General features: G+C 44.8%; 1 protein-coding gene across 1 annotated transcript in view; it reads right to left on the reverse strand.

Moving 5' to 3' along the window:
* Positions 1-26,128, reverse strand: part of SCP2 (sterol carrier protein 2) — a 79,747-nt gene that overhangs the window by 27,515 nt on the left and 26,104 nt on the right. Inside the window, exons 7-12 of the mRNA XM_084784563.1 lie at positions 26,023-26,086; positions 17,852-17,938; positions 15,993-16,143; positions 13,556-13,703; positions 4,668-4,775; positions 2,078-2,231 (exon numbers count right to left, since the gene is read on the reverse strand). Of these exons, the coding sequence (XP_084640689.1) occupies positions 2,078-2,231; positions 4,668-4,775; positions 13,556-13,703; positions 15,993-16,143; positions 17,852-17,938; positions 26,023-26,086 (712 nt within the window). The remainder of the gene's footprint in view (positions 1-2,077; positions 2,232-4,667; positions 4,776-13,555; positions 13,704-15,992; positions 16,144-17,851; positions 17,939-26,022; positions 26,087-26,128) is intronic.

Below are 26,128 nucleotides of genomic sequence, written 5' to 3' on the forward strand. Positions count from 1 at the left end.
TAACAAGGGCAAACTATAGAGGCAGAAACAGAGCAGAGTTGCAAGAAGATCAGAGTAAGGGTTGCGGGAAAGGTACATAAAGAGGAAAAGAGCTGGGCGTGGTGGCGCACGCCTTTATCCTAGCACCCAGCAGAGGCAGAGGCAGATGGGTCTTTGTGAGTTCCAGGACAGCCAGGGCGACACAGTGAAACCCCATCTCAAGGGATTAAAAACAACAATAACAACAACAACCTTAAAGGACTAGGGCAAGCAGGTCATAGAGTCATTCTGGATCTTGACTGTGGTGGAAACTATAGACTATACGCATTTGTGTGTGAGAACTTGCAGGAATATACTAAAAGGCGAAGCAGGAAGATCACTGCCTCTACTACATGGCTAGCCTGGGCTACAGTGTGAGACTGTTAAAAAAAAAAACATGTGGACAAACTTCCTAATCTTACTCTGAAGAAAACGAAGTACCTATGCTAATTATACCAATGGTGTCGGCTTTCATAGCTTTTTTTTTTTTTTACACTAAGGGGTTCTTCTACATGTGGTATTTTAGGGTCATCAGCACAGAATGAATGAATCTGATTTAGGAAGAAATAAGATTCAACCCCCTTTATTTAATTCAAAAACATTTACTCACTGTGAGACAGACCCTAGAGGACAGGAAAAGTCACAGCCTTAATTAAGTCATAAGAGACCAAACCTTTAATCCTAGCACTTGGGAGGCAGAGGCAGGTGGACTGATGTGAGTTCAAGTCTAGCCTGGTCTACAAAGTTAAGTCCAGGACAGCCAAGGCTACACAGAGAAACCCTGTCTCAAAGGGAGAGAGAGAGAGAGAAAGGGGGGGTGGGCGGAACGCAAAACTGGAGTAGGACCTAAGTACGTCAAAAGGTTGTGGATATTTGAAAGAAGACAGTCTTTGAGATGGATCTTAATGTTTGAAACAAAAATAAAATTATGGGCAGAGAAAGAAAAGTGAGACCACAGAGAGGAAAACAACCCCAATGTTTGTAAAAGTTAAGGCTCTAATAGAGCCTTATAAGAGTGGCCCCATCCTTTGCAGAACAAAATGCATAAATAAACGATTAAGCCTTTAATCCCAGCACTGGGGAGGCAGAGGCAGGTGGATCTCTGAGTTTGAGGCCAGCCTGGTCTACAAAGAGAGTTCCAGAATAGCCAGGGCTGTTACACAGGGAAACTCTATCTCAAAAAACAATAATAAATAAATAAATAAATAAACAAACAAACAAGAACTACCAAGAATTTCTAGAGAAAAAGAGCCCACTAGTGTGAAAAGGCTTTAGTATGTAAAGACTTTTAAGGAGGGAAAATACGATCAAGGATAATTAATTAGGCTCAGAACACACTTGACCCTGTAGGTATCCCAGCACAGACAGAAGCAAAAGTGATTCACTACGAAAGGGAGTTAAAGCAAGAAGAAGAAAAAAAGATTGTGTGGCCTCAGGAAGATTTGCAGGCCTATGGTGACAGGAGCAAAGAGCCAATGAAGGGAGAGATCAGATTCAAAAGAAAGTATACATAATACCTGGTACAGAAGGTGGCTGGAAACCAGGCAGAAAGAGGAAAGCGGGGGCCTTGGAAAAGGAACCCTGAGCGGCTGCACGGAGGTGGAGGGATGCCGAGGGCTGCGGTAAGAAGTCCCCAGAGGGGCAGACGTTTCAAGAAAGCAAGACACAAGGAATCGGAACACTGAGAGCTTAGTTCAGAAACACCTTTGCAAGGGTCCAGCGGCACGTGTGTTTGGTGGCTTTCTCTGAGCCATTCCTGCAGCCAGCGGCCAGAGGACAGAGCCAGCCGTGAGCAAGGAAACCAAAGGTGACGTCCCCCGGATTCCGCAGGCTCGTGGGTCAGCATTCCCGGCTCCGCCGCTTCCTTCTGAACAGAACTGTCCTTGGCTTAAAAACTCACACACTTAACTTTTAAAGTCATGTGAAGAAAGTAATGTCATACTTCCCCTTAAATGCTTAATCAAATTGTGGTTGGTTGTGTTGCTATTGTTTAAATATGCAAACGTTTACTGTGAACCATCAGACAGATAAAAGTGACAAAATTCAGAATGCCACTTACCTGGTAGCTTCAGGAAAACCCATTCTGTAGAGGGTGACAACCGCAGCTCCTCCAAGGCCTAAATTGTGCTGCAGAGCCACCTTTGCCCCGGGAACCTGCCTCTTTCCGGCTTCGCCTCTCAGCTGCCAGCAGAGCTCCGCGCACTGAGCCAGACCTGGCGAGTCGAGCACAGAGCGTCCCGGGCCGCGTTAGAACGCAGACTCCGCCCACCCGCCCCAAGTGAGCCGCTAGTCGAGACTTCCCGCCAAAGCCATGCCTGCCTCAAGAATTTAAAGCCCAACACGCTCAGCTAGGTCCTACCCTAGGTTAGAGAATTAACATTAAGAACCAAGCAACCAAAAAAAAAAAAACCTCGCCTTCAGGAAATCATGAAATGCTCGCACTCTTTCTTCTAACATTCTTTTCTGGTCTGTTGAAATCGAAAACCCAGCATTCTGCTGCGCACGGTGGTGCACACTAGTGCACTCCTTTAAACCCAGCACTCTGGAGGCAGAGGCAGGTTAAACTCTGTGAGTTTAAGACTATCCTGGTCTCCATAGTGAGTTCCAGGACAGCCAGGGCTACATAATGAGATTCTGTATAATAGTAGTAGTAGTAATCATAATCATAATCTATTATTATTATTAGAGATGGGAACAGTTTGTAGATCAAATTGAACTCTAGAAAGTTGCAAGTGATATTGTGGGAAATGGAAAAAATCCGGATGGAAGTAGGGAGGGTCAATAACACTAACACTGTTTGAAATCATCATAAGGAATCATATTATTTTATATTACCTAAAAGAACATATAATACATATAAATGTATGTACATACATACACATGTGTATATATTGCTTAAATGAAGCTATACCACTTGGGATAATAATACCTGTCCCACGAGCCACAGACTAACAAAAGCCCCGTGCCATAAGAAACCTTCTGGGGGCTGGAGAAATGGCTCAGAGGTTAAGAGCAATGTCAGCTCTTCCAAAGGTCCTGAGTTCAATTCCCAGCAACCACACGGTGGCTCATGACCATCTATAATGAGATCTGGTGCCCTCATCTGGTCTGCAGGTGTTACATGCAGCCAGAGCGCTGTATACATAATAATAAATAAATCTTTAAAAAAGAAAGAAAGAAACCTTTTGAATTGTTGGTCAGGGGAGTTCAAGAGACTCCCAAAACAATAAAGACTGTTGTTGCCCTTGGTTTCATCCCAGAGGTCAAAGGTAAGCATTTACTGCTAAAGACAGCACACACTTGGACACAGGACTCAGAGCTCTGAGTCCAGCTGGATCTAACCCAATAGCCTCCTTCCCGAGGACTAGCCTTCACAGTACCCGAAGGTGCTATGTTATGCAAGCTGGAAGGGGGAGGGGAGAAGCAACAGTCCTACTCAGCTGAGGCCCTATGAACCACAAGAATGACTAATTTATCTCTCCCCCTCCCGCACCCCGAGACAGGGTTTCTCTGTGTAGCCTTGTCTATCCTAGAACTCGTTCTGTAGACAAGGCTGGCCTCAAACTCACAGAGATCTTCCTGCCTCTGCCTCCTGACTGCTGGGACTAAAGGTGTGCATCACCTCACTTGGCTGAAAGTTGAGTTTTAAATAGAAATAAAGCAAGGCTAACTGCTTTAATAAATACATTCTTAATTAGAACCTTTTTATTATGGAAGCTGCAAACACTTAAAATAGTCCATTAATCAACACATACAATAAGACAGTAAAGAGAAAACACAACCATCTGTCTTTAGAGAAATAAACCACAGAATTTTACCACTAAATCATCTTAGAAACTGCAGTACAGGAGTTGTTTTTCCGCTAAAGACCTAAGAGTCAAAATGATTCATGTAACATTAGAAGTTAAGTTGCCCGTGATGTCCAAAGCACGCTGGGTGTCACCTATTAGTTTCTAACCAGTCGGAAGAATCAGATGCCAGTGGGCCGCAGTATCATAGCAAAGTCCTTATTTCACAATTTCTAGTCCAGATTCCTGAAGAGACTACGAGCTCCAGGTAGCGCTAACCAGGCATCCAAGGACACGTAATGTGCTCCTCTGAAATGACCTGATCTGGCAAGTCTAGCAGGATCTCTGTTAGGACGGCTCTTGTTAGTCAAGTACTAACAGGAAGTCACATGACTGCAGTTAAAAAGCATTATAAACTCCAGTCACTAAGCCAGCTCAAAGAACACAAACACACTGAACTCACAGACCCCTGCCACTCATGGTGGCTCAGACCTACAGTCCCGGTATGTGGGAGGAGCAGGTAAGGAGACTGCTGCAAGTTTAAGGTCATCCTGAATTACACAGTGAGCCCCAGGCCAACCTGAGCTGTAGTGTTATGACTGTCTCAAAAAATCAGAAGGAGGCCCAGCAAGATGCCTCCCTCAGCAGATAAAGACATGCACTCCCATGCCTGATGGATGACCTGAGGCTGATCCCCAGGACTCACAGAAAAGTGGCAAGACAGAGATAATCCTCTCAGGTTGTCCTGTGATCGCCACATGTGTGCCACAGAACGCGAATGTGCACTCACATATACACAATAAATAAATGTAAAAAATTAAAAAATAAAAAACTTCTAAAATCTATATGTATTATTATCACCTGTAGCTCCCAGTGGGTGTCCCTTTGAAATGAGTCCACCACTAGGGTTTATGACCCATTTTCCTCCGTAAGTGTTGTCTCCTCTGTCAACCAGTGCTCCACCTTGTCCTGTGGAAGAAAAAAATTAATATTCACAAATGTTAAAATATAACACTGGACAGATGGCATGTTTAACTCATCCGTATAGCCAAAGATTTATTTATTTTTTCTTTCTTTTGGCTTTTCAAGACTGGTTTCTCTGTGTTACCTTGGCTGTCCTGGACTCACTTTGTGAACAGGCTAGCCTCAAACTCACAGAGGCCTGCCTCTGCCTTCCCTAGTGCTGGGATTAAAGGCCTGCACCACCACTGCCGAGCTCCAAATGTTTCTTAAGATAAACATTTCTTAAGAGCTTAATAAGGTATTTCAAACACTGCTAAGTGTTGCGTAATGATATTGAGCAATAAAGCTTATCTTTCAAAAATGTTCTGCATGAAATAAACACTATTAGTTTCCAATAGCCCCCGTGGCTTCCAAAATTGCCCTAACTGTAACAGAGAGCCAAAAAAGAACTAATATGAGCAAAATAAATCCTCTACAACACTTTAAGTAAAAAGTATAGGTTTCAAAATTCATAATTTTCCTAAGTTATTTTATCTCTGGTTTTATTGTATTGCTGTGTGGTATATAAAATTTTTAATAACAACAAAAAAAAGCATGCTGGTTGTGGTGGTGCACAACCACCCCACCCAGCACTCGGAAGGCAGGGGCAGGTGGATCTCTGAATTTGAGGCCAGCCTGGCCTACTAAGCAAGTTCCAGTACAGTCAGGGCTCCACAGAGAAACCCTGTCTTAAAAAAACAACAACAGCAATAAACCTAACAAAAGAGCAGGACTGGCGGTGTGGCTCTGTGGTAGAGTGCCCACCTAGCATGTACATGTGCCAGTGTTTGATTGTAGCACCACAAAAGGCAAAAAACAAAAAACAATGGCAACAACAGCAAAACCCCGTCACTTTAATGAAATTAAGGAGAAAGACTGAAGACACTGTTGAACCATAAAGATGAAACAAAAAAGTTATTTCACAGCCACAAGAATGGTGGTGTGAGAACTTGCCTTTCATCACAGCACAGAGGTAGGCAGATCTCTGTGAGTTCGAGTCTAACCTGGTCTACATAGTGAGTTCTAGACCAGCCAGGGCTATGTCGTGAAACCCTGTCTCAAACCAAAACCCAAACAAAAACAACTACCAATTTATTTCATGAAGGGTGGCAGTGGCTCACGCCTTTAATCCCAGCACTTGGGGGTCAGAGGCAGGGGGATCTCTGTGGGTTCAAGGCCAGCCTGGTCTACAGAGTGATTCCAGGACACACAGAGAAACCCTGTCTCGAAAACTAACTAACTAGCTAAATTTATTTCACATGCCTGATGGCCTCCACACTGGCTGTTAATAATCTGTTCAGTTTGGGGGCGGTTACAAAATAAATAAAAGTGCATGGGTTATATAAAATGTTCTTTCAGCTTTTCTGATCAAATAATACGATCTGGGAGCCCCAGATGTAATGGTAATGGTATGAGGGCGGAGTGCTGAGCAGCCACAGCCGCGCAAAGAAGAAAGGAAAAAGAGTTTGGGAACGTGGGAACAAGAAAGAGGGGCTGGGACAAACCTTACAGGGCTCTGGACACAGGCTCCTGAGGGAAGATAGGAGCCTAGAATGCTTGAAAAAGGAGGCAACGTAGCTGGAGGAGAGGTGCCACAGGGAGAAGCGGCTGGGGACAGTAAAGCCTCTGTGTGGCTGTGAAACTAGCAGGCGGTGAAGGGGGGATGGCACTGGCCAGCCTCTAACACACCATTCCGCTCTGTGTCTCCTGAAGAGAGTGAAGGGGTCCAGGCGCTCTCAGGGCCGGCTGGGAGCCATGCTGGCAAGCTGGGGTAGGCTCAGAGTTTCTGTGAAGGTAGAGTCAGAGCCAACGGGACTCAGAGATAGATTCAGTGGGGGGGGGGGGGTAGTGATAAGACTGATTCTGCAGAGGCTGGAAGCAGAGGCTGGAAGCAGAGGCTGGAAGGCTGGCTTGGCAGGTGAGAGCACTTGCTGTTCTTGCAACAAGTTTGGTTCTCAGAAATGAATTTGGGCAGTTGACAACTTCCTGTAGCCAAGGAATCCAACAGCCTCTTAGGTATGTAGATAGGTAGGTAGATAGATAGATAGATAGATAGATAGATAGATAGATAGATAGATAATAAAAAAGAATCTTTAAGAAGAATGATCCTACAGTTTCCAGTGTGATCAGCTGGAGGATGCCAAAGTTGATGAGAGAAATTTGGGAAATATTAGCAGTTCAGTTCTGAACTTAGATTTCAGATACAGACAAGCCATCAAAAAGGAAATTTAAAAAACAGCACACACACACACACACACACACACACACACACTCTCACTCATGCACCAAAACCCATCTGTAACACCCTGCGAAGTAAGCAGCTTGCTGTCTGAATCTAGAGTCCATAGCAGGACTCAGAGCTGGGACACGGCCCTGACCATGATGCTCCTCTTCCTAGGGCTGCTCCTGGCCCACAGCGTTCCTTCCCTCCTAGGGCTCCTCTCCTATGACCACCACTGAAGGCAGCTACCTGGTGACTGAAAAGCAACAGAAGCAGGGAAGTCCTCAGGCTGCCCCGGCAGTTCTGCACAAGGGGCCCAGCACCCAGGGACAGCACAGCCTTGTAACAAAGGTAGTGTCCATACTCTAGATCTAAGTCTTTCCCCCTTCCTCTCCATCTTCCTCCTCTCTCTCTCTCTCTCTCTCTCTCTCTCTCTCTCTCTCTCTCTCTCTGCTTTTTGAGACAGTCTCATGTAACCCAGACTAGCCTTAAACTCCAGATCTTCCTGCCTCTGCCTCTCAAGCGCACCACCATCCCACTGAAACCCCGCCTTTCTACCCAACAGGGCCAGGAAAACAAACCCCACAGGCCGAACAGCAAGCAAAGAAGGTGACAGGAGAGAGAGAGCCGGGACCGAGCCCCACCTCCCTAAGTCTGATGTAGACTTACACTCTGAGGGAGGGAGTCTGAGGCTCACTCCTGAGCTATATACAGATGCACAGAATGGTCGCAAACCAGGCCAGCACAGGCTCAGGAACTAAACAGGGCCATCAGCCGCCACCTCCGAAGGCCAGTGAGAACGTGTCAGGACAAACCAGGCTGACTGCTTGCTGAGTCACTAACAGTGTGGAGCTGGGGAGATAACGCAGTCAGTGGACAGATTACAGTAAATGGAGTGTGAAGATGGGCTTAATTCCCAGTACCCACAGAAAAACTGGATTGGGCGCAAATCCTAGTGCTAGCCAGGCAAAGGCAAGCACATTCCCAGGCTTCACTGGCCAGCCTGCATAGCTAAAACCAGTGTGCCCCAGAACCCAGTAAGAGATTTTGTCTCAAAAATAAAATGGGGGGGAAGCTGATCCGGAGGACTGACACTGGAGGTTGAGGCCAGGCTTCTTCGTTGCCCATATTACACAGGCCTCACCACTCCTCTCCAGAGGATGGTGACCAAAGTTACACTCATGCTGTCCAGGATGCAATTTAAAATTATTCATGCTACAAAGAATATGTGAGTTTGAGGCCAGCCTGGAATACAAAGTGAGCCTAGGACAGCCTAGGCTACACAGTGAAACCCTGTCTCAAAAAAAAAAAAAAAAAAGAAAGAAAGAAAAAAAAAGAAAAGAAAAATAAAAAGAAAAAAAGAAAAGAAAAGAAAAAGAAAGAAAGAAATGTGAAAAGTGAAATCTTTGAAACAAAACATCATGTCCAGATGTGGCAGTGCATGCTCGGGACACTAACATACAAGGTGCAGAGGCCGGGGCTGCAAGGTCAAGGCCAGCTCTATGGTAGTGGGCTCCAGACAAGCTACATAGAAAGGCCTTATTTGTTTGTTTTCAGGACTGGAGTTTAAATTCAGGGTCTCCTGCATGTAAGGCAAACACTCTGCCTACTGAGCAATAGATCCAGCTCCATAAAGAAAGAAAGGAGGTGGGCGTGGTGGTGTATACCTTTAATCTCAGCACTCAGGAGGCGTGAGTTCGAGGCCAGCCTGGTCTACAAAGCAAGTTTAGGACAGCCAGGGCTACACAGAGAAGCCCTGTTTGAAAAACCAAAAAAAAAAAAAAAAAAAAAAAAAAAAAAAAAAAAAAAGAAACAAAGAAAGGAAAGGAAAGAAGAAAAAGAAAAGGGACATCCTACTACTCTGGTGGGTGAAGTAAGGCGCTTGTTGTGTGATCAAAGCCATCAAAACACTATCTAAAAAAAGGGGGGTGGGGTAGGGTTCTTTTGGTTTGGTTTGGGTTTGTTTGTTTTTTTCAAGACAGGGTTTTGTTAGACCAGGCTGGCCTCGAACTCACAAAGATCTGTCTGCCTCTACTCCCTCCCCGCCCCCCAGATTAAAGGTGTTTGCTACCATGCCCGGCTAAATTTAATTTAAGAAAGAAAAGTCTTTCTCCAGTGGCTCGGGCTAGAAAAGGGATTTTAAAAAGCAAACAGATGTGTGTGGTCTGGATTAGATCATAAATACTACCAAATCAAACCAAATAAAAGAACATGTGGGGTAAGATCAAAAACTCTGAAGCAGACATGAGGATAGGGTAGCACATTTGCCTTGGCACGCACAAGTCCCTGGGCTAGGTCTGCAGAACTGAATGAACCAGGCATGATGGTGGCCATCTGTATGTAATCCAGCTCTCGGGAGGAGGTGAAGACATGGGGGTCTAGGCCAGGTTCAGCCAGGAGGTGGTGGCCTACGCTTGGTCTACAAAGTGAGCTCCAAGTCAGCCAGGGTTGGGTATTGAGACTGTTTCAAAGAGAGAGAGGTACTGTGGGACTTTCAGCCTTCAATGGAATGTCTCTATGAAATCCCTCCCCTCAAAGCAGGGAAACCCACCCACTCCCACTTCCCCTCCCTAAGAAAGAGGATGGAATGTAAGAGCCAGAGGGGATGGAGGATGTGGAGGATACAGGGCCCTCTACATCAGGATGATCAGAGCTCACGTGAACTCGCAGAGACTGAGGCAGCGCGCACAGGGCCTGCACGTGGCTGCACCAGGTCCTCAGTGTATGTGTTAGGGCCTCCAGTTTAGTATTTTTATGCACCTCTGATTCTTGTGCCTTCTCTTGTGGTCTTTTCCTTTCATTTGCCTTGTCCAACCCCAGTATAGTTTTGCTTTATCTTACTATTTTTTTTTTTTTTTTTGGTTTTTCGAGACAGGGTCTCTCTGTGTAGCCTTGGCTGTCCTGGACTCACTTTGTAGACCAGGCTGGCCTTGAACTCACAGCATCCACCTGTCTCTGCCTCTCGAGTGCTGGGATTATAGGCGTGCGCCACCACGCCCGGCTTCTTACTATATTTTATTTTGTTGTATTAAAAAAAAAAGGCACATACAGGTGTTGCAGAGGACCCAGGCGTGGTTCCCAGCACCCATAAGGCAGTTCATAACCAGCTTTAACTCCAGTTCCAGGAGATCTAATGTCTTCTTCTGGCTTCCTCAGGCAACAGGCACACACATGACATACATACATACATGCAGCCAAAACACATATACATAAAATTAAAAAAATAAAAATAAAGAGGAAACAACATAGGTCTTATGTTGGGAGCTAGGCTGGTTCCAAGGCTTTCTCAGAGACCCCAGTGAAAAGATAGAAAATGCTAGTTCTGTGTTCTTGGCCAGGGGCAGACTTCACGAGATCCAGTCTGGGACTGGGGACAGGCCCTCGAGGGAGTTAAGGTTTTTGTTCCTGAGAACCTGGCTTTCCCACCCGCCCCCCCAGCCCCTCACCCCCAAGAAGAGCCTAGAGTTATCAGTCCCAAGCATGCTGTGTCCTGGGTCTGTGATGCATCCGAGCTCTCCTATGTGCCTTCTGTGCAGCATCACTTGGTTAGCTCCCTGCTGACCTTGTCCCATTGGATGCTAGCTTTCTGCTGCCTGCGTTCATTTCCCTCTGCACATGGTATATGAGAGGCTACACTTAATTGTTCACACGAGTCATCAGCTCGTACAAGACCTCCTGATCCCTGATGCCAAATTGTCTTGTCTTCTGTAATTTCTCATCCCTTGGTCCTCCTCTCAGCAACCTGTCACTGAAGAATAACCTGCCAGTCCAGGTCAGTCTTGGGCTGGGAGATGGCTCAGTGGGTCACGTATTACCTCACAAACACGGGGACCTGAATTTGAACCCCTAAAACCATGTAAAAAGCCCGGCAGGAATCTATAACCCCACGGCTTCTACAGCAAAGCAGGAAGTGGAGATAGAAGCATCTCTACAAACTCGTAGGGTACACAGTCACAAGGAATAGGAGAAAGACATTGTCTCAAACAAGATTCTGACATCCACAAGCACACACACACACACACACACACACACACACACACACACACACACACACACACACAGGATCTCTAAGAATGAAGAGCGCTACAAAGCTAGCTCCAGGACAGCCAAAGATACACAGAGACACCCCATCTCAAAAACAAACAAAAAAAGAATGAAGCAACAGATATAAATATCTAGGTAAATATAAAACTTTTTCCTCTTAATGTCTTCAAAATGTGATGAAAGAAAACTGTCATCTTGTTAGTTTTGCTTGTTGTTGTTGTTTTGGTTTTTTGAGACAGGGTTTCTCTGTATACTGCTCTGGCTGTCCTGGAACTCACTCTGTAGTCCAGGCTGGCCTCGAACTCACGGAGATCCATCTGCCTCTGCCTCGAAAGTGCTGGGATTAAAGGCATGCGCCACCGCTGCCCAGTTTTGTTTTTTTTTAATGTTAGTATTTTTAATCCAAACAGATGTAATACATATGACAACTACAATAATGGGGATAATGAAGGCAAAGAGGAGAAATGGCCTACACGGTGGCAAGGCTTCTTCCTTGCGTGTAAAGAGTCACCATATTAAGTACACACACCTTGGAGCAGAAGTTCTTAACCAGGAGGGGCCTGTGCCAGAGGGAGAGACACTGTGGGCTGTCACAGCTGTGGGAGGCACTGGTGGCACTTTGTAAGTGGAAGGCCACGAATGCTCACTGAACGCCCTGAGTTGTGCAAGCTGTACCCCAGAACAACAGAGCTCAGGTGTCAGTGCTGAGGCTGTCCTATTAGTGGCCGATGGAAAAGAAGAAGAAACAGAAGGGGCTAAGGATGCAGCTGACTCTGTGGAGCGCCAGACGTGGAAGATAGACGCAAGAGGGTCAGAATTTCCAAGTCATTGTCAGCTATGTAGCAAGTTAGGGCTAGCCTGGAGAAAAGGGGGGAGAGGGGGGCTCAGCAGGTAAAGTGCTCGTGACCCAAGCCTGATGACCTGACTGTGATCCTCGTAGCTCCATGAAGGTGTTCTCTGACCTCTATACATGTGCCATGCTGCGCGCACACCAATATACACAATACACACAATAACCATAAATTAATTAATTTACAAAAATTTTGAAAAGTGACCAGCCCAAAAAAGCATATACTAAAAATGTTCAAATACTGCAAAAGAAGATGGAAAGAGAACAAAAGAAGAAAAAGTACAGAACACAAGAAGAAAGCATAGTAAAATGATCACTCTAAACCATATGGACACAGAAGACTATGTTCTCAGACTAGAAGAAAATGTTTACAACATAACTGACTATACTTGGCCTGTATCTAGAATATATCTAGTATATATATATTAATATTATATTACATATACACATAAAATTCTTAAAAGTCGGGTGTGGTAGCACACACCTTTAATCCCAGCACTCGGGAGGCAGAGGCAGGCAGATTGCTGTGAGTTCGAGGCCAGCCTGGTCTACAGAGGGAGTCCAGGACAGCTAAGGCTACACAAAGAAATTTTGTCTCAAAAAACGAAAAAAATAAAATAAAATAAAACTCTTACAACACAATAAAGACAACAGACAACCAAAGGACAGATATTTAAATAGATATAAAGACATGAAGACATAGAAAGAAGGGGAACGAGGGACTGGAGCCATGGCTCAGCAGTTAAGAACAGGCACTGCTCTTCGGCAGAGGACCCAAGTTTGACCCCTAACACCCACATAGGGTGAGTCACAACCAGCTGTAGGCTCAGCCCTAGGGGAGCCGATGCTCTCTTCTGGACTCCATGGGCATTTGAAGTGACATGTTCACACACCCACACACTGGCACCAACACATACACATAAAGATAATATAAATCCTTAAAAAAAAGACACATGAATAGCCAATAAGCACATAAAAAGGTTTTCCAATATCATTAGTCATGAGTAATATGCAAAGTAAGACTTAGATAAAATACAATTATATTCTCTTGAACTGCTTGAAATGTTTTGTTGTTGTTGTTGTTGTTGGTTTTGTTTTTTTTTTCTTTTTGAGACAGGGTTTCTCTGTGTAACCTTGGCTGTCCTGGACTTGCTTGAAATATAAACAGCTGAGCACCCTATGGACAAGGACATTAAGCAACTAAGAGTTCATGCACTAAGGAAAACTGTGTGCTGTAGAAATGAAAAAGAGCCTTCAAGCCCCACCCATTAGCTTTTCTGCTTTCCTTTCTGCAAGTCTTTATTTAAACACAATTTAAAAATATTTGAGATTGCAGGCCTAATAAATCCTCTTTAAAATATAACCATACACTCTAAGTACTGATTTGCATAACATAAATTAAGTATAAAGTCTGTGGTCTCAGTATTGGTGTTGCAGAAGACTGCATGCTCTAAAAACTCTCCTACCAAAACCACTTACATCCAGTTTGCACAGTGTGGCAGAGCCTACGTGCAGGGAAAGGCAATTAGTGACTTCTATTGTTTACTGAAGAAAAGTGAAGCCTTCGCAACTGAATTTGCACAGGGCTCTCTTTAAAAAACAAAAACAAACAAACAAAAAAAAAAACGCTACCTTCTGGACAGAGGCCCAGTGCTTCGTAAGTGAGGAGCTCATTGGACGAGAAGCAGTCGTGAAGCTCGATCACGTCGACATCTTTTGGCCTCAGGCCGGACTTCTCATAGCACCTCCTGGCCGCTTCTTTACTCATGTCATAGCCAACCTGTAAGCACAGACCCATGCAGGAGTGAGCCACGGGCACCAACACTCGGCCTTTTAGACAAGGACTTTAAGAAAATAACACATGCATGACATTGAAAACTCAAAATACCATCTACATTAAAATCTCAGCTGATTCTGCATTATATTAAAAGTCAATAAAGGGCTAGAGAGATGGCTCAGAGGTTAAGAGCACTGTCTGCTCTTCCAAAGGTCCTGAGTTCAATTCCCAGCAACCACATGGTGGCTCACGACCATCTGTAATGAATTTCAGTGCATTCTTGTCGTGGGCAGACACACATGAGGGCAGAATACTGCATAAATGTTTAAGATAAACATTTTATTAAAATAAAAATAAAGTTTAAAAAAGTCAATAAAATAATATCCAAAAAAGAATGTATATCTTTAATTTTATACCATAAAGTACAAAAGTTTAAATAAGATATTGAAAAAGGATTTAGACCTTTAATCCCAGCACTCGGGAGGCAGAGGCTAGGCAGACCACTGTGAGTTTGAGGCCAGCCTGGTCTACAAAGTGAGTCCTGGACAGCCAAGGCTACACAGAGAAACCCTGTCTCAAAAAACAAAAAAACAAAACAAAGAAAAAAGACTTATAATCTCTGAGATTCTATTTATGTTGTTATTATGAATGTTATATACTTGTTATATATAATATATACTTGTTATAATGTATATGCTTGTACTGATAAAATCATAATGTATAGTTTTATTGGTTGAAGAGACTTCAATACATCATAATGAGTCAACCACAGTGAAAAATATGAGACGATTTCTATGGGAAAACATGGAGCCTTCTTTTAGAAGCTTATACAGAATTCAAACCATTTTTGCACAACCTATGTTCAGTTTTTACTCAAGGAATAAGACGAAATAATATAAAATATGCTATGAGAAAACCTGAGTATAATCTATATGCCATAACCCAATTTTATGATCTTGGCTTTGTTGGTCAACATCCCATTGCTGTGACAAAATATGTAAGAAAACAACTGAAGAGCAGGAAAGCCTTTGTTGTTTAGTGTGTTTAGACGGGATTTCATGTGGCCCACGCGAGCCTCAAATGCACTGCGTAGCTGAGGATGACCTGACGCCTCTGTTCCTCCTGCTTCCCTCACGTGCTGAGTTTCCAGGTGTGTGAAGCCACGCCCCACTGCAAAGAATTGTTGTGGTTGACAGTTTTGCAGGTTTCAATTCACGGTCGCCTGGTACGATCACACCAGGCCCATTGCAAGGTTTAAAAAAACAAAAATCATAGCAAGGAGCACATTAGCAGAGCAAGGCTGCTCCCCCTCATGAAGGCCAGGAAGCAGACAGAGAGCTAGCTGTTTCAACAAAGCCTCTGCCCTGAAACCCACTGAGCTTTGAATCTATCAGTGCAGCGACCCTTTGATTAGGTTGGAGCCCCCATGAGCCAATCACCTCAAACATTGCTGGATTAAGGACTAAGTCTCTAAAGCATGAACTTGTGGGGAATAATTTAGGTTCAAAGCACATCATTGATTAAGTTATATGGGTATTTCAAATTTGTAGCATGTTGTAAAAACTATTTTATAGACTGTAATTTATCATATAATTGTTTCTGTAGGAGAGGGCCGAATCTTTAATTGTTCAACATACTTTAAATCTGAACTCAACATACTTAAAATCTGAATTTTCCCTTTAATAAAGGGCACGTGGGTTTAATCTCAGCCCTTGGAACTCTTTTTTGTTTGGTTGGTTTTTTGTTTTTCGAGACAGAGTTTCTCTGTGTAGCCTTGGCTGTCCTAGACTAGCTCTGTAGATCAGGCTGGCCTTGAACTCACAGCAATCCACCTGCCTCTGCCTCCCGAGTGCTGGGATTAAAGGCGTGCGCCACCATGCCCGGCTGCTCCTTGGAACTCAAACACTGGCAGATCTCTGACTTTGAGCTTGGTTTACAGAGTAATTTCCTGGACAGCAGGGGCTAGATGGAGAAACCCAGCCTCAAAAACCCAAACCCCAAAACAGCATGTCTAATAAGTTAAAATACCATTCCCATGGCTGTGTCCTAAGTAGCATCTGGTCAGCAACGTAGCTGAGGCTGGCCCTGAATTCCTGATCTTCCTTCTTCCACCTCCCAGTTGCAAGAGTGCACCACGCCCATCTCCTTTACAGAGCCTGAAGGATGTGCTACAGTGACCACCTTTCTGGATCAACTGTTTAAGTACCTTCCCGAGCCAATAACAATAAAATACTAGGCTGCAATTTAAAATATTTTTTCATTTGGTTTTTAAAAAGTGAATCGCAGACACACCATTTTAATTATGCTTTTTTCTTCAAATGTGCTGGGCAAGTCGGTCATCATCTCCTGCGCCACGATCTCCACAGCTTTGGACTGCAAGCCGTACTTCTGCACAAAGTCCTCACTGGACAGAATCGCAGCGGCTGCGCCATCTGAGGTGGGGCTGAGCAGAAGTGAAAACAGTTACTTACTCCAACACCACCTCCTAGGGTTTCAGACTGGGAGCTAGGAGAAGACTAATTATGCTAGCTGGCTAATCTGGTTTTCTCTGTGATATTTACATTTAAGTCGTACATGCGTCCCGCTGAGGCAAGACTCTAGCAAGCCCTCAAATGGTCTTCCCTGCTCAGGGCAGTGTCTCCCTCAAGCCCTCATTGAGAGAATCCTGGATATGCCTCGCTTGTCCGTGGGGTGCTTTCTGGTGACTTTCTGTGGAATAAGTCTTTTTTTAAAAATATATTTTATTAATTTATTCATTTTACATCTAAACTGTTATCCCATCCCTTGTATCCTCCCATTCCTCCTTACCTCCCATTTCCCCTTACTCCCCTCCCCTATGACTGTGACTGAGGGGGACCTCCTCCCCCTGTATATGCTCATAGGGTATCAAGTCTCTTCTTGGTAGCCTGCTATCCTTCCTCTGAGTGCCACCAGGTCTCCCCATCCAGGGGATGTGGTCAAATATGGGGCACCAGAGTTCATGTGAAAGTCAGTCCCCACTCTCCACTCAACTGTGGAGAATGTCCTGTCCATTGGCTAGACCTGGGTAGGGGTTCGAAGTTTACTACACGTATTGTCCTTGGCTGGTGCCATAGTTTGAGCAGGACCCCTGGGCCCAGATCTGCCCATCATAATGTTCTTCTTGTAGGTTTCTAATATTGCCGGTCTTAGTACTATGATGGCTCTACTATGGGCTCACATCACTCCAGCTTTGCCCAGAGAGCTCCATCTGAAATCCTTCTGGAAGCTGGGACCTATTAGAATGGGGATACTAGAAAACCCAGAGGTGAGAAGACGCTTGAGATCTCAACACAGATCTATAGTAAACTATGAAGCTAGGCGGCAAACACACACGAGGCCCCCAGTGAGTTGCCAAGGGTTCTGTAAATGGGTTGGCTGTCCTACAGACTATAACAGGAGACAGCTGACCCATTTTTTTCAACTACATCCCAGACAGTGTCTGCAGTGCTCAGCCAGGAGTGTACACAGGACCACACAGTACCCAGCTGATGCTCAAGGAGCGAGAGAGTGGCAGGTAAGTTTTAAGATGTGACTCTGAGCATCAGCAGAGCTATGATTCCTTCTTTCCTTCCCACAGTTGCCTTTCACCGAGTAAAACTTTCTGTACTACAAGTCTACAGGGAAAACAAAATGCTCCAAGAACTTTGGGGCTGCACTGGCCTCCAAAAACACATTTGAGGGCTGGAGAGATGGCTCAGAGGTTAAGAGCACTGACTACTCTTCCAGAGGTCCTGAGTTCAATTCCCAGTCACCACACGGTGGCTCACAACCATCTACAATATGATCTGATGCCCTCTTCGGGCCTGCAGGTTTACATGCAGATAGAGCACTGTATACATAATAAACAAATAAATCTTTAAAGCACATTTTTGTGAATAAGCACAGAACAGCCAAAGGGACAGAAGTTAATCGCGAAGGAAGAAATAAACCATATCTTTTCATAACAGGAGGGGATCTGCCTCAGAGCAGCAACAGGAAATAAGGGCACGCTGTCATAAAGTAACCCAGAGAGAAGAGCACATAGGCAAGTCTATAAAGGCTGCAGACAGAGCATTAAGGGTTAAGCACCGAGGGATGGGTTGGGAGGAGAGAGCGCTTATGTCTAGGAAACGTTAACATGCTTTTCTTACCAGCACTGTAAGATAGTCAGAAAATCAAAAACCGGTTTTGATCTCATTATTTCATCAATGCTGTACTCATCTTGAAACTGGGAATACCTAAATGCAAGATAAGCAGTTATAAAATATGAGGAAGCAACTTAATTTCTATTGAAGATGTCGTGGCTTCAGTGTTACAGAAAATATGGGAATTTTCTTCCACAACCCACAAACTTTTCATTAAGAAGTTTCAACCTTAAAGTAACTTGAATGAAGTTTTAAAAATATACATGTTGTATATTAAAAACTGTCTGTCCTAGGTGGGCACAGTGGCACATGCCTGCAACCCCAGAACTAACATTTGGCACTAACACTCAAAAGGAGGAGGCAGGAGGGTTAGAAGTTCAAGGTCATCCTCAGCTCCATGGGGAGTTCTGGGCCAGCCTGGACTACTGGTGACAGTCTCAGTAAAAATTAAATCTGCCTGTTCTTGGCCCAGGACTCTAGATGCAGAGCTTCTAAGGCCATTTCCTAAGTGACTGGCCTTGTTACGCCGAGGTGGCTGATGCAAGACTTCTTGTCCACCATTTCCTCTCCACTTATCTCTCTCCTCCTTGCCCCTCCCCAAGAAGGATCCCTCTCATTACAGCCCAGGTTGGCCTTGAACTCGTCATTTTCCTGCCTCCACCTCCTAAGTGCTGGGATTAGAGGTATGGTGCACCACACACTGCTCCCTTTGGAACCTTCAAGATGGGTAACCGATGACCAAAGAGAACAATTATGTAGACGGGGTGTGACTTGAGCCTGCTCAGCCTTCACTGAGGAGGAAACGACTGGAGGGTAAATGCAATCGTGCGGCCAGTGATTTATGGAGCATGCGCATAAGACATTCTAGACACAGAGGTTGGCTGGGGGATACCTGAGTGAGCCTCTCTCTGTTGGGAGAGAGCAGAAAAACTGGGACTCGTGCATTCCAGACTCAGACTTACTGGGGAGCCAGTGGTGGCTTTAACCTTCGCATCCGTCTAATCTATACTTTTTGAGTGCTGGGGTAACAGGCACATGCCACCATGCTCTGTTTCGTTTAGCTTTTTCTGACTGACATCCTTTATAATAACACTATCATCATAAGCACAGCACTTTCCTGAGTTCTACGCTACTCCAGAATCATCAAACCTGAGGGGATCACAGGAATCCTGGGATTGCAGTCAGTGAGCCAGCAGTGTGGGTGGGGCTGGCATCCTGAAGGACAGACCCTTGTAGATAGAGTCTGTCGTCTCTGGGTGGCTCGTGTTACAAGGTACCTAGCTGGTGTCACACCAGTTAGATGATACAACAGAATACCGTATTTTCCCCCTGGTCAATCGCAAAATACCAGTTCCTTAAAATTAGATGCCTTGGGGCCAGTGGGATGACTCAGCAGATAAAGGTTCACGACACTTATCTGCAGCCCATGTAAAGATGAAAGGAGAGAATTAACTCCACGGGGCTGTGCCACACACACCACGCACACAAGCACACAATAGTAACAAATAAATAATTGACTAAGTCAAATGCCTTGCTGGCTAGGAATGCAGCTCAATTGGTAGAACTGGGTTGGGTTGGTTGGTTTGCTTTCTGAGACAGGGTCTCTTTATGTAGCTCTAGCTGTCCTGGAACTCGCTCTGTAGACCAGGCTGGCCTCGGACTCAGAGAGATCCACCTGCCTCTGTCTCCCCAGAGCTAAGATTAAAGGCCTGTGTCAAAACACCCAGCTAGAATACTTTTCTAGCATGCATGAGGCCATGGGTTCCCAGTGCCATGTAAACCGGGTATGGTGGCACATGCCAGTGATCCTAACACTCAGGATGTAGAGGCAGGAGGATCAGAAGTGCAAGGTCATCCTCAGACACACATTCAGTCTGAAGACAGCATAGGCTACATGAGACCTTGCTTTGCAAAGTAAAAGAAAAACCACTTACAAAATACATAAAGTTAATACTGACTATGACTAAGTGTCAGAAACTACCTTATGTGAGCCATACCCCATGTTGGGCAAAAGAGACATGGACACAGTTCCTACCCTCAAGGAAGTCTGTAAGACTCCCCAGTAAAGAAATGCATTCTGTTCTAATATTTACAATATAATACACACTACAGCAGACATGTCATATGGGCGGTATGGGAGCACACAGATGTGCGCTAAATCCAGATGCTCCAGAACAACCAACAAACAGAAGTGGGAGAATATGCAAAGCACCTTAAGGTAAAACAAGTTCATCAAGACAGGCAGGAAGACCAGTGTGGTGGCGCACACCTTTAATCCCAGCACTCAAGGATGAGGAGGCAGGCGGATCACTGTGAGGTAAGGCCAGCCTGGTCTACAGAGTGAGTCCAGGACAGCCAGGGCTACACAGAGAAACCCTGTCTCAAAAAACCAAAAAAGACAGGCAGGAGTGGGGAGGCAAAGATGAAAAAGATACAACAGGAGAATGACCCAGGATTAGAGCAGGAAAGCCCATTTTTATGATGTTCATATTTTATACTGAATATGGTGAGGAATAGGCTACTGAACTGACATGCCATGGTTAGACCCTTATTTCAGCAGGAAAAATTGGTATATAAAAGGGATGGAAAAATGACATCACCAAAAGCAAAGAGATGGGGCAATTAGTTAAAGCCAGAAATAAAAAGGCCCAGTGTGGCAGGGTGATGGTGGCGCACGCCTTTAATCCCAGCACTCGGGAGGCAGAGGCAGGCAGATCGCTGTTCGAGGCCAGCCTGGTCTACAAAGTGAGTCCAGGACAGCCAAGGCTACACAGAGAAACCCTGTCTCAAAAAACTAAAAAAAAAAAAAAAAAAAAAAGCAAGAAAGAAAGAAAGAAAGAAAAGGCCCAATGTGGAAAACTAGAAGATGGATAAAAGAGATAAATTGCAAAGATTCAAGGGTGTTCTAGCTTTCTATCTTGGATAACAAGGCATAGCTAATGTCAGTGATGTAGAACAGTGGAGCAAAGCCGGGTTGAGGGAAATGACAAACTCAAAGCCGACTGGTTGGCTCTGAAGTAGCTGTGGGACAGCTAAGTAAAGCCATGTCAGACATGAGTGTGAAGGCTCAGTTGGCATAGGCTAGCCCTGGTCCTTTCTACTTACCACAGATCCTCACTGACATGAGTGTGAAGGCTCAGCTGGCATAGGCTAGCCCCAGTCCTTTCTAATTATCACAGATCCTCACTGATATGAGTGTGAAGGCTCAGGTGGCATAGGCTAGCCCCAGTCCTTTCTAATTATCACAGATCCTCACTGACATGAGTGTGAAGGCTCAGGTGGCATAGGCTAGCCCCAGTCCTTTCTTCTTATCACAGATCCTCACTGACATGAGTGTGAAGGCTCAGGTGGCATAGGCTAGCCCCAGTCCTTTCTACTTACCACAGATCCTCACTGACATGAGTGTGAAGGCTCAGGTGGCATAGGCTAGCCCCAGGCCTTTCTACTTATCACAGATCCTCACTGCCTTTCAATAACCTTATATTTTGTGAGAATATGTTCAAGAATAGGGGTTTTGTTTTGTGTTTTCTTTTGGAGGTAGGATCTCAGGTAGCCCAGGCTGACCTCAGACCAGACAGATAACTGAGAATGAATGATCGTGTATTCTGGAATCTCCTGCTGCAGCCTCCTGAGTGCTAAGATTACCTGTATGTACCAACAATGCCTGACTCAAGAACAGCTTAATTCGAGCCGGGCGTGGTGGCGCACGCCTTTAATCCCAGCACTTGGGAGGCTGAGGCAGGAGGATCGCTGTGAGTTCGAGGCCAGCCTGGTCTACAAAAGCGAATCTGGGACAGCCAAGGCTACACAGAGAATAGCTTAGTTCAGTCTGACATAGACGTGGCGTTACTCTCTAGACTGGTGAGCAAACCCTGCATTCTCTCATAGTCAAACAAAACTTAGCATGAGACATGATCAGCTATTATTTATTTACTTACTTATTTCAAAGCAATAAGTTGGAGTTCCTAAAGGAAAGAACAGATCCAAGCATGAGGAGAGACGGACATGCTCAAGGGCAGAAGTAGGTGTGGGTATTTCAAAAGAGTGCATTAACAGTAGCTATCTCTAAGAATGTTTTTAGGGGGCTGGAGAGATGGCTCAGAGGTTAAGAGCACCAACTGCTCTTCCAGAGGTCCTGAGTTCAATTCCCAGCAACCACATGGTGGCTTACAACTATACCATTTATAATGGGAACTGATGCCCTCTTCTGGCCTGCAGGTGTATGTGCAGGCAGAGCACTGTATACATAATAATAAATAAATAAATCTTTTTTTAAAAAAAAGAATGTTTTTAGGCTGGGTGTGGTGCACACGCCTTTAATCCCAGCACTCGGGAGGCAGAGGCAGGCGGATCTCTGTGAGTTCGAGGCCAGCCAGGGCTACACAGAGAAACCCTGTCTCAGAAAAACAAAAATATCTAGAAATAATTATTTGTCTATTCAACACAACTACATAGCATGCAGTAGAGGGTCCAGGGGGACAGGGAGTGTGTGGTGAGTGTACAAGTGGGTGCAGAGTACTTCTGTTTGTGGTTTCGGAGGGTTCGGTTGTGGCTGCCTAGCCATGCACTTAGACAGAACCTGGCATCAGGAGCACATGGATTGGGAGCTTCCTCACCTCATGATGGACAGGAGGCAGTGAGGCAGATGGGCAGAGGCTGGAAGAACGCCTCCAGTGACTTACTTCCTCCAGGTTGGCCCTACCTCCTAAAGTTGTCAGAACCTTGTGAAATATCTGGGGACCAAGAAGTCAACACATGGGGCTACGTGGAATATTTTGTATCTAAACTATAATACTTTGATTCTCTAGAAAAGGCCCAAATCTACCTTTTGGAGAGCCAAAGCCAGAAAAGTGCAGTGTTGTTCATTCATCAACATTCCAGGAAACCGGAAGGGTCTTTAATGGTTCTGCACATCTCTATGGGCTCAAGTCAACTTACCCCAGCTCTTCTCCTCACTACCAGCATTTCCACTGCATGCTAACTCTATCCCGAGTACACTGCTAGAAACAGAACGGAGACAGAAGGAGGGCTTGGGAGGGGCTGAGGGAGGGGAAACTGCGACGGGGATGCAATATATGAGAGAATAAATATTTGGGGGTGTCTGGTTCAAGACAGGGTTTCTCTGTGTAGCCCTGACTGTCCTGGAACTTGCTCTGTAGACCAGGCTGGCCTAGAACTCATAGAGATCCACCTGCCTCTGCCTCCCAAGTGCTGAGATTAAAGGCGTGCGCCACCACCGCCTGCCTGGTCAGAGAATAATAAATTAATTTTTTTAAAAGGAAAGAAACAGAACGGAGGAGGAGGAAGAGAAGAAAAAAGGGGGGTGGAGGGGAAGAGGAATGAGGGGGTCCCTGTAGAGGTCTTGACAGGCATGGAAATAAAGAGGTGAGAATAAAAACTTGGTTCAGCTTCTCTGAGTCTGCCAGCTGGGTCACACTTCTAGAGTCTGAAGCCAGGCAGTTTACCGTCAGCATATTTTTAAAAGTTTCCTAGTGTAATACAATCCCTGGTACACAAGGAGGCAATAATTATATCAAAACTTAATTCAAAATACATGTCATTTCTTCCAAGAGGATGGATTAAAGAGATGATGGGCTGCTTGTAGTAGCTAGGGGCCTCAGGAAGACCTGGCAGGGCCTTCATCATGCAGTAGCCCAGGAGGTCATCTGGGCTACGAGCCACCTCTGGTCCTGGTTGTGGGAGCTTGACATGTCTTGGCCCAACAGATATAGGCAGATCACCAGGCTATTAATCACCTCCAACTCCCAGCCTTCTGGAAAAGACAAGTTCTACATCTTTGCCTTTGAAAGGACAATCCTGGGTGCTTAACAACCTTGGGTCCCCTGGAGACCTGTGGGCACAAGGACTTGTGTGCTCCCAACGGAGGAGGAGGGAGGGTGGTGGGGGAGGCAGCTGCTGTGCATTACACAAAGGAGTCTGAGTTTACCAAATAAGCAGTGGGATTCACCAGAGCTTTCACGATAGCCTTAGGCTTTCTATAAAAGACCCTTGGGTCTTGGAGATGGAATTTGTCTTAGTTTCTTCTCCTGTTGCTATGATAAAATAACCTGATGAAGGCAAACTGAGGGGGAAAGGATTTGTTTTAACTCACAGTTTAAGGGACAATCCATCCTGGCAGGGGAGTCAAGGCAGCAAGAGCCTGGAGTAACCAAGCCCATCCCATGCACGGCTGGAGAGCAGACGTGGTGGATGGATGTGGTGCCCACAGCCCACTCAGCTTCCTGCTGCTGTGCCCTCTCTAACCGTGAGGGGCCTGGAACCAGGTGTGAGCCAAAACAAAGTCTCCCTTAAATTGATTTTGTTACAGCAACAGGAAAAGAAAAGAAGACAGAAGTAGGTGTGTCCTAAGAGCACTAACAGCAGCATGGAGCACTACGAATGTGCATGTGTGATTTTTTTTCGTGACATAAAATATCCCTATTACAGGCTGACACAGATGTGACACAGATGGTTCAGAAACCATTTTCTGATTATCTCTGTGCTAAGCATTAAGGACATAAAGATGAGAAATGGCTCTTGCCCTCAAGGAGTTTGTAATCTAGAAGGAAGAAATAAATAAAAATCAATGTTGTTCACCCTCAAGATGAAGCAGGGAGGAAGAGGAAGAGGAAAGAACTACTCTGACTATGGCTCAGAGGTGGGGCCTTGGGAGGTGACTGAGTTGGACAAGGCCACCAGGCTAAGCCCTCATGATTGAATTCTGGTAGGTGGAAAGCACAGGAGAACAGAAGAAACACAGATCTACATATATGGCCCTCGTCTCTCACTATACACTGTCCTGTACCTCCTGAGAATTCTGCCAGTAAGAGGCTATTGTCAAGCCGGACATGGTGGCATACATGTTTACCCCAGCATGTGGAGGGAGGCAGAGGTAGGCAGATCTCTGGGTTTGAGGCCAGCCTGGTCTACAAAGTGAATTCCAGGACATCCAGGGCAACACAGAGAAACTTTGTCTTTAAAAAAAAAAAAAAAAGTGGCCATCATCAGATCTAGAACTGTGACCTGTAACCTTGCATATTCAGAAACACAAGACAAAATAAGTTTTATTTATTTATTTATGTACTTTTGGTTTTTTTGAGACAGGGTTTCTCTGTGTTAGCCTTGGCTGTCCTGGACTCGCTTTGTAGACCAGGCTGGCCTCACACTCACAGCGATCAGCCTGTCTCTGCCTCCCAAGTGCTGGGATTAAAGGTGTGCACCACCACCCACGGGCTGTTTTCTTTATAGCCCACCTAGTTCATGATATTTGTTATGGTGTTGTTGGCAAAAGAAAATGATCAAACATGTATGACATTGCTTTTATACAGACTCTAGTTATGTGGCATCAATTCAGTCCCTAATGGACCACTTTCCCCAGCAAACACTGAGTTCGTGCTATTTACTAGGCATTGTACCACCAATAAGCATTCAGAAATTGCTGATCAATAGTACATCTGAACACACCCAATATAATTTAATTCAGATTATTTTTAGAATATAATTATATTGTTCTTCCAGAATAAGTTAATAATGCTAGAGTGACTGAAATTCATCTGTTATAAACTTAATGTGCAATGTGTGTGTGTGTGTGTGTGTGTATGTGTGTGTGTGTGTGTGTGTGTGCGCACAAAGACATGAACCTAGGACCTCACATATGCTAATCCACATAGCTCTACCACCAACCTACATCTTTGGCTCAAGTTAAACATTTTAATATCTGTCCCCCTTACTTAAAAGAATCATTAAAGCCAGGTGGGATAAGCCATGCCTTAGGCATCTGATGCAGAAGGATTGCCACAAATTAGAGGCTAGCCTGGGCTACATTCTCAAACTCCCCTCTCAAAAAGACAAAAGAACTCAAAATATACATACATACATACACACATACATATATGCATATATGTATACATTCATACATATACATACACACACACACATACATACATATAACAAACCACTGAGCTGTAATGGTATTTTGAGTATAAGTAAGCCAAGAACTAGAATAGCAAAACAGACAATGTATAATTTGGGTACAAGCCTTTCTAATATAAAAATAAATAAATAATAAACATCCAAGCTAATAGCCTTGAGATCTTACATTTGTTTCCCAGGGATGCAATTGCATGTTACACAGTAGGATAGACCAGACTTTCGTGTCATATCTCTGAAGTACTTACGGGTTATTCACTGAGTGCTTATGATTTTTCCATCCAATTTTTGCAAAGTGTTCAACTTTTGTTCCTGCAGAGAGAGCAAGTATCTATCAGTGTGCTGTTATCTGCA

Source organism: Acomys minous (assembly GCF_964271855.1).
Source record: "Acomys minous genome assembly, chromosome: 6".
Lineage (NCBI taxonomy): Eukaryota > Metazoa > Chordata > Mammalia > Rodentia > Muridae > Acomys > Acomys minous.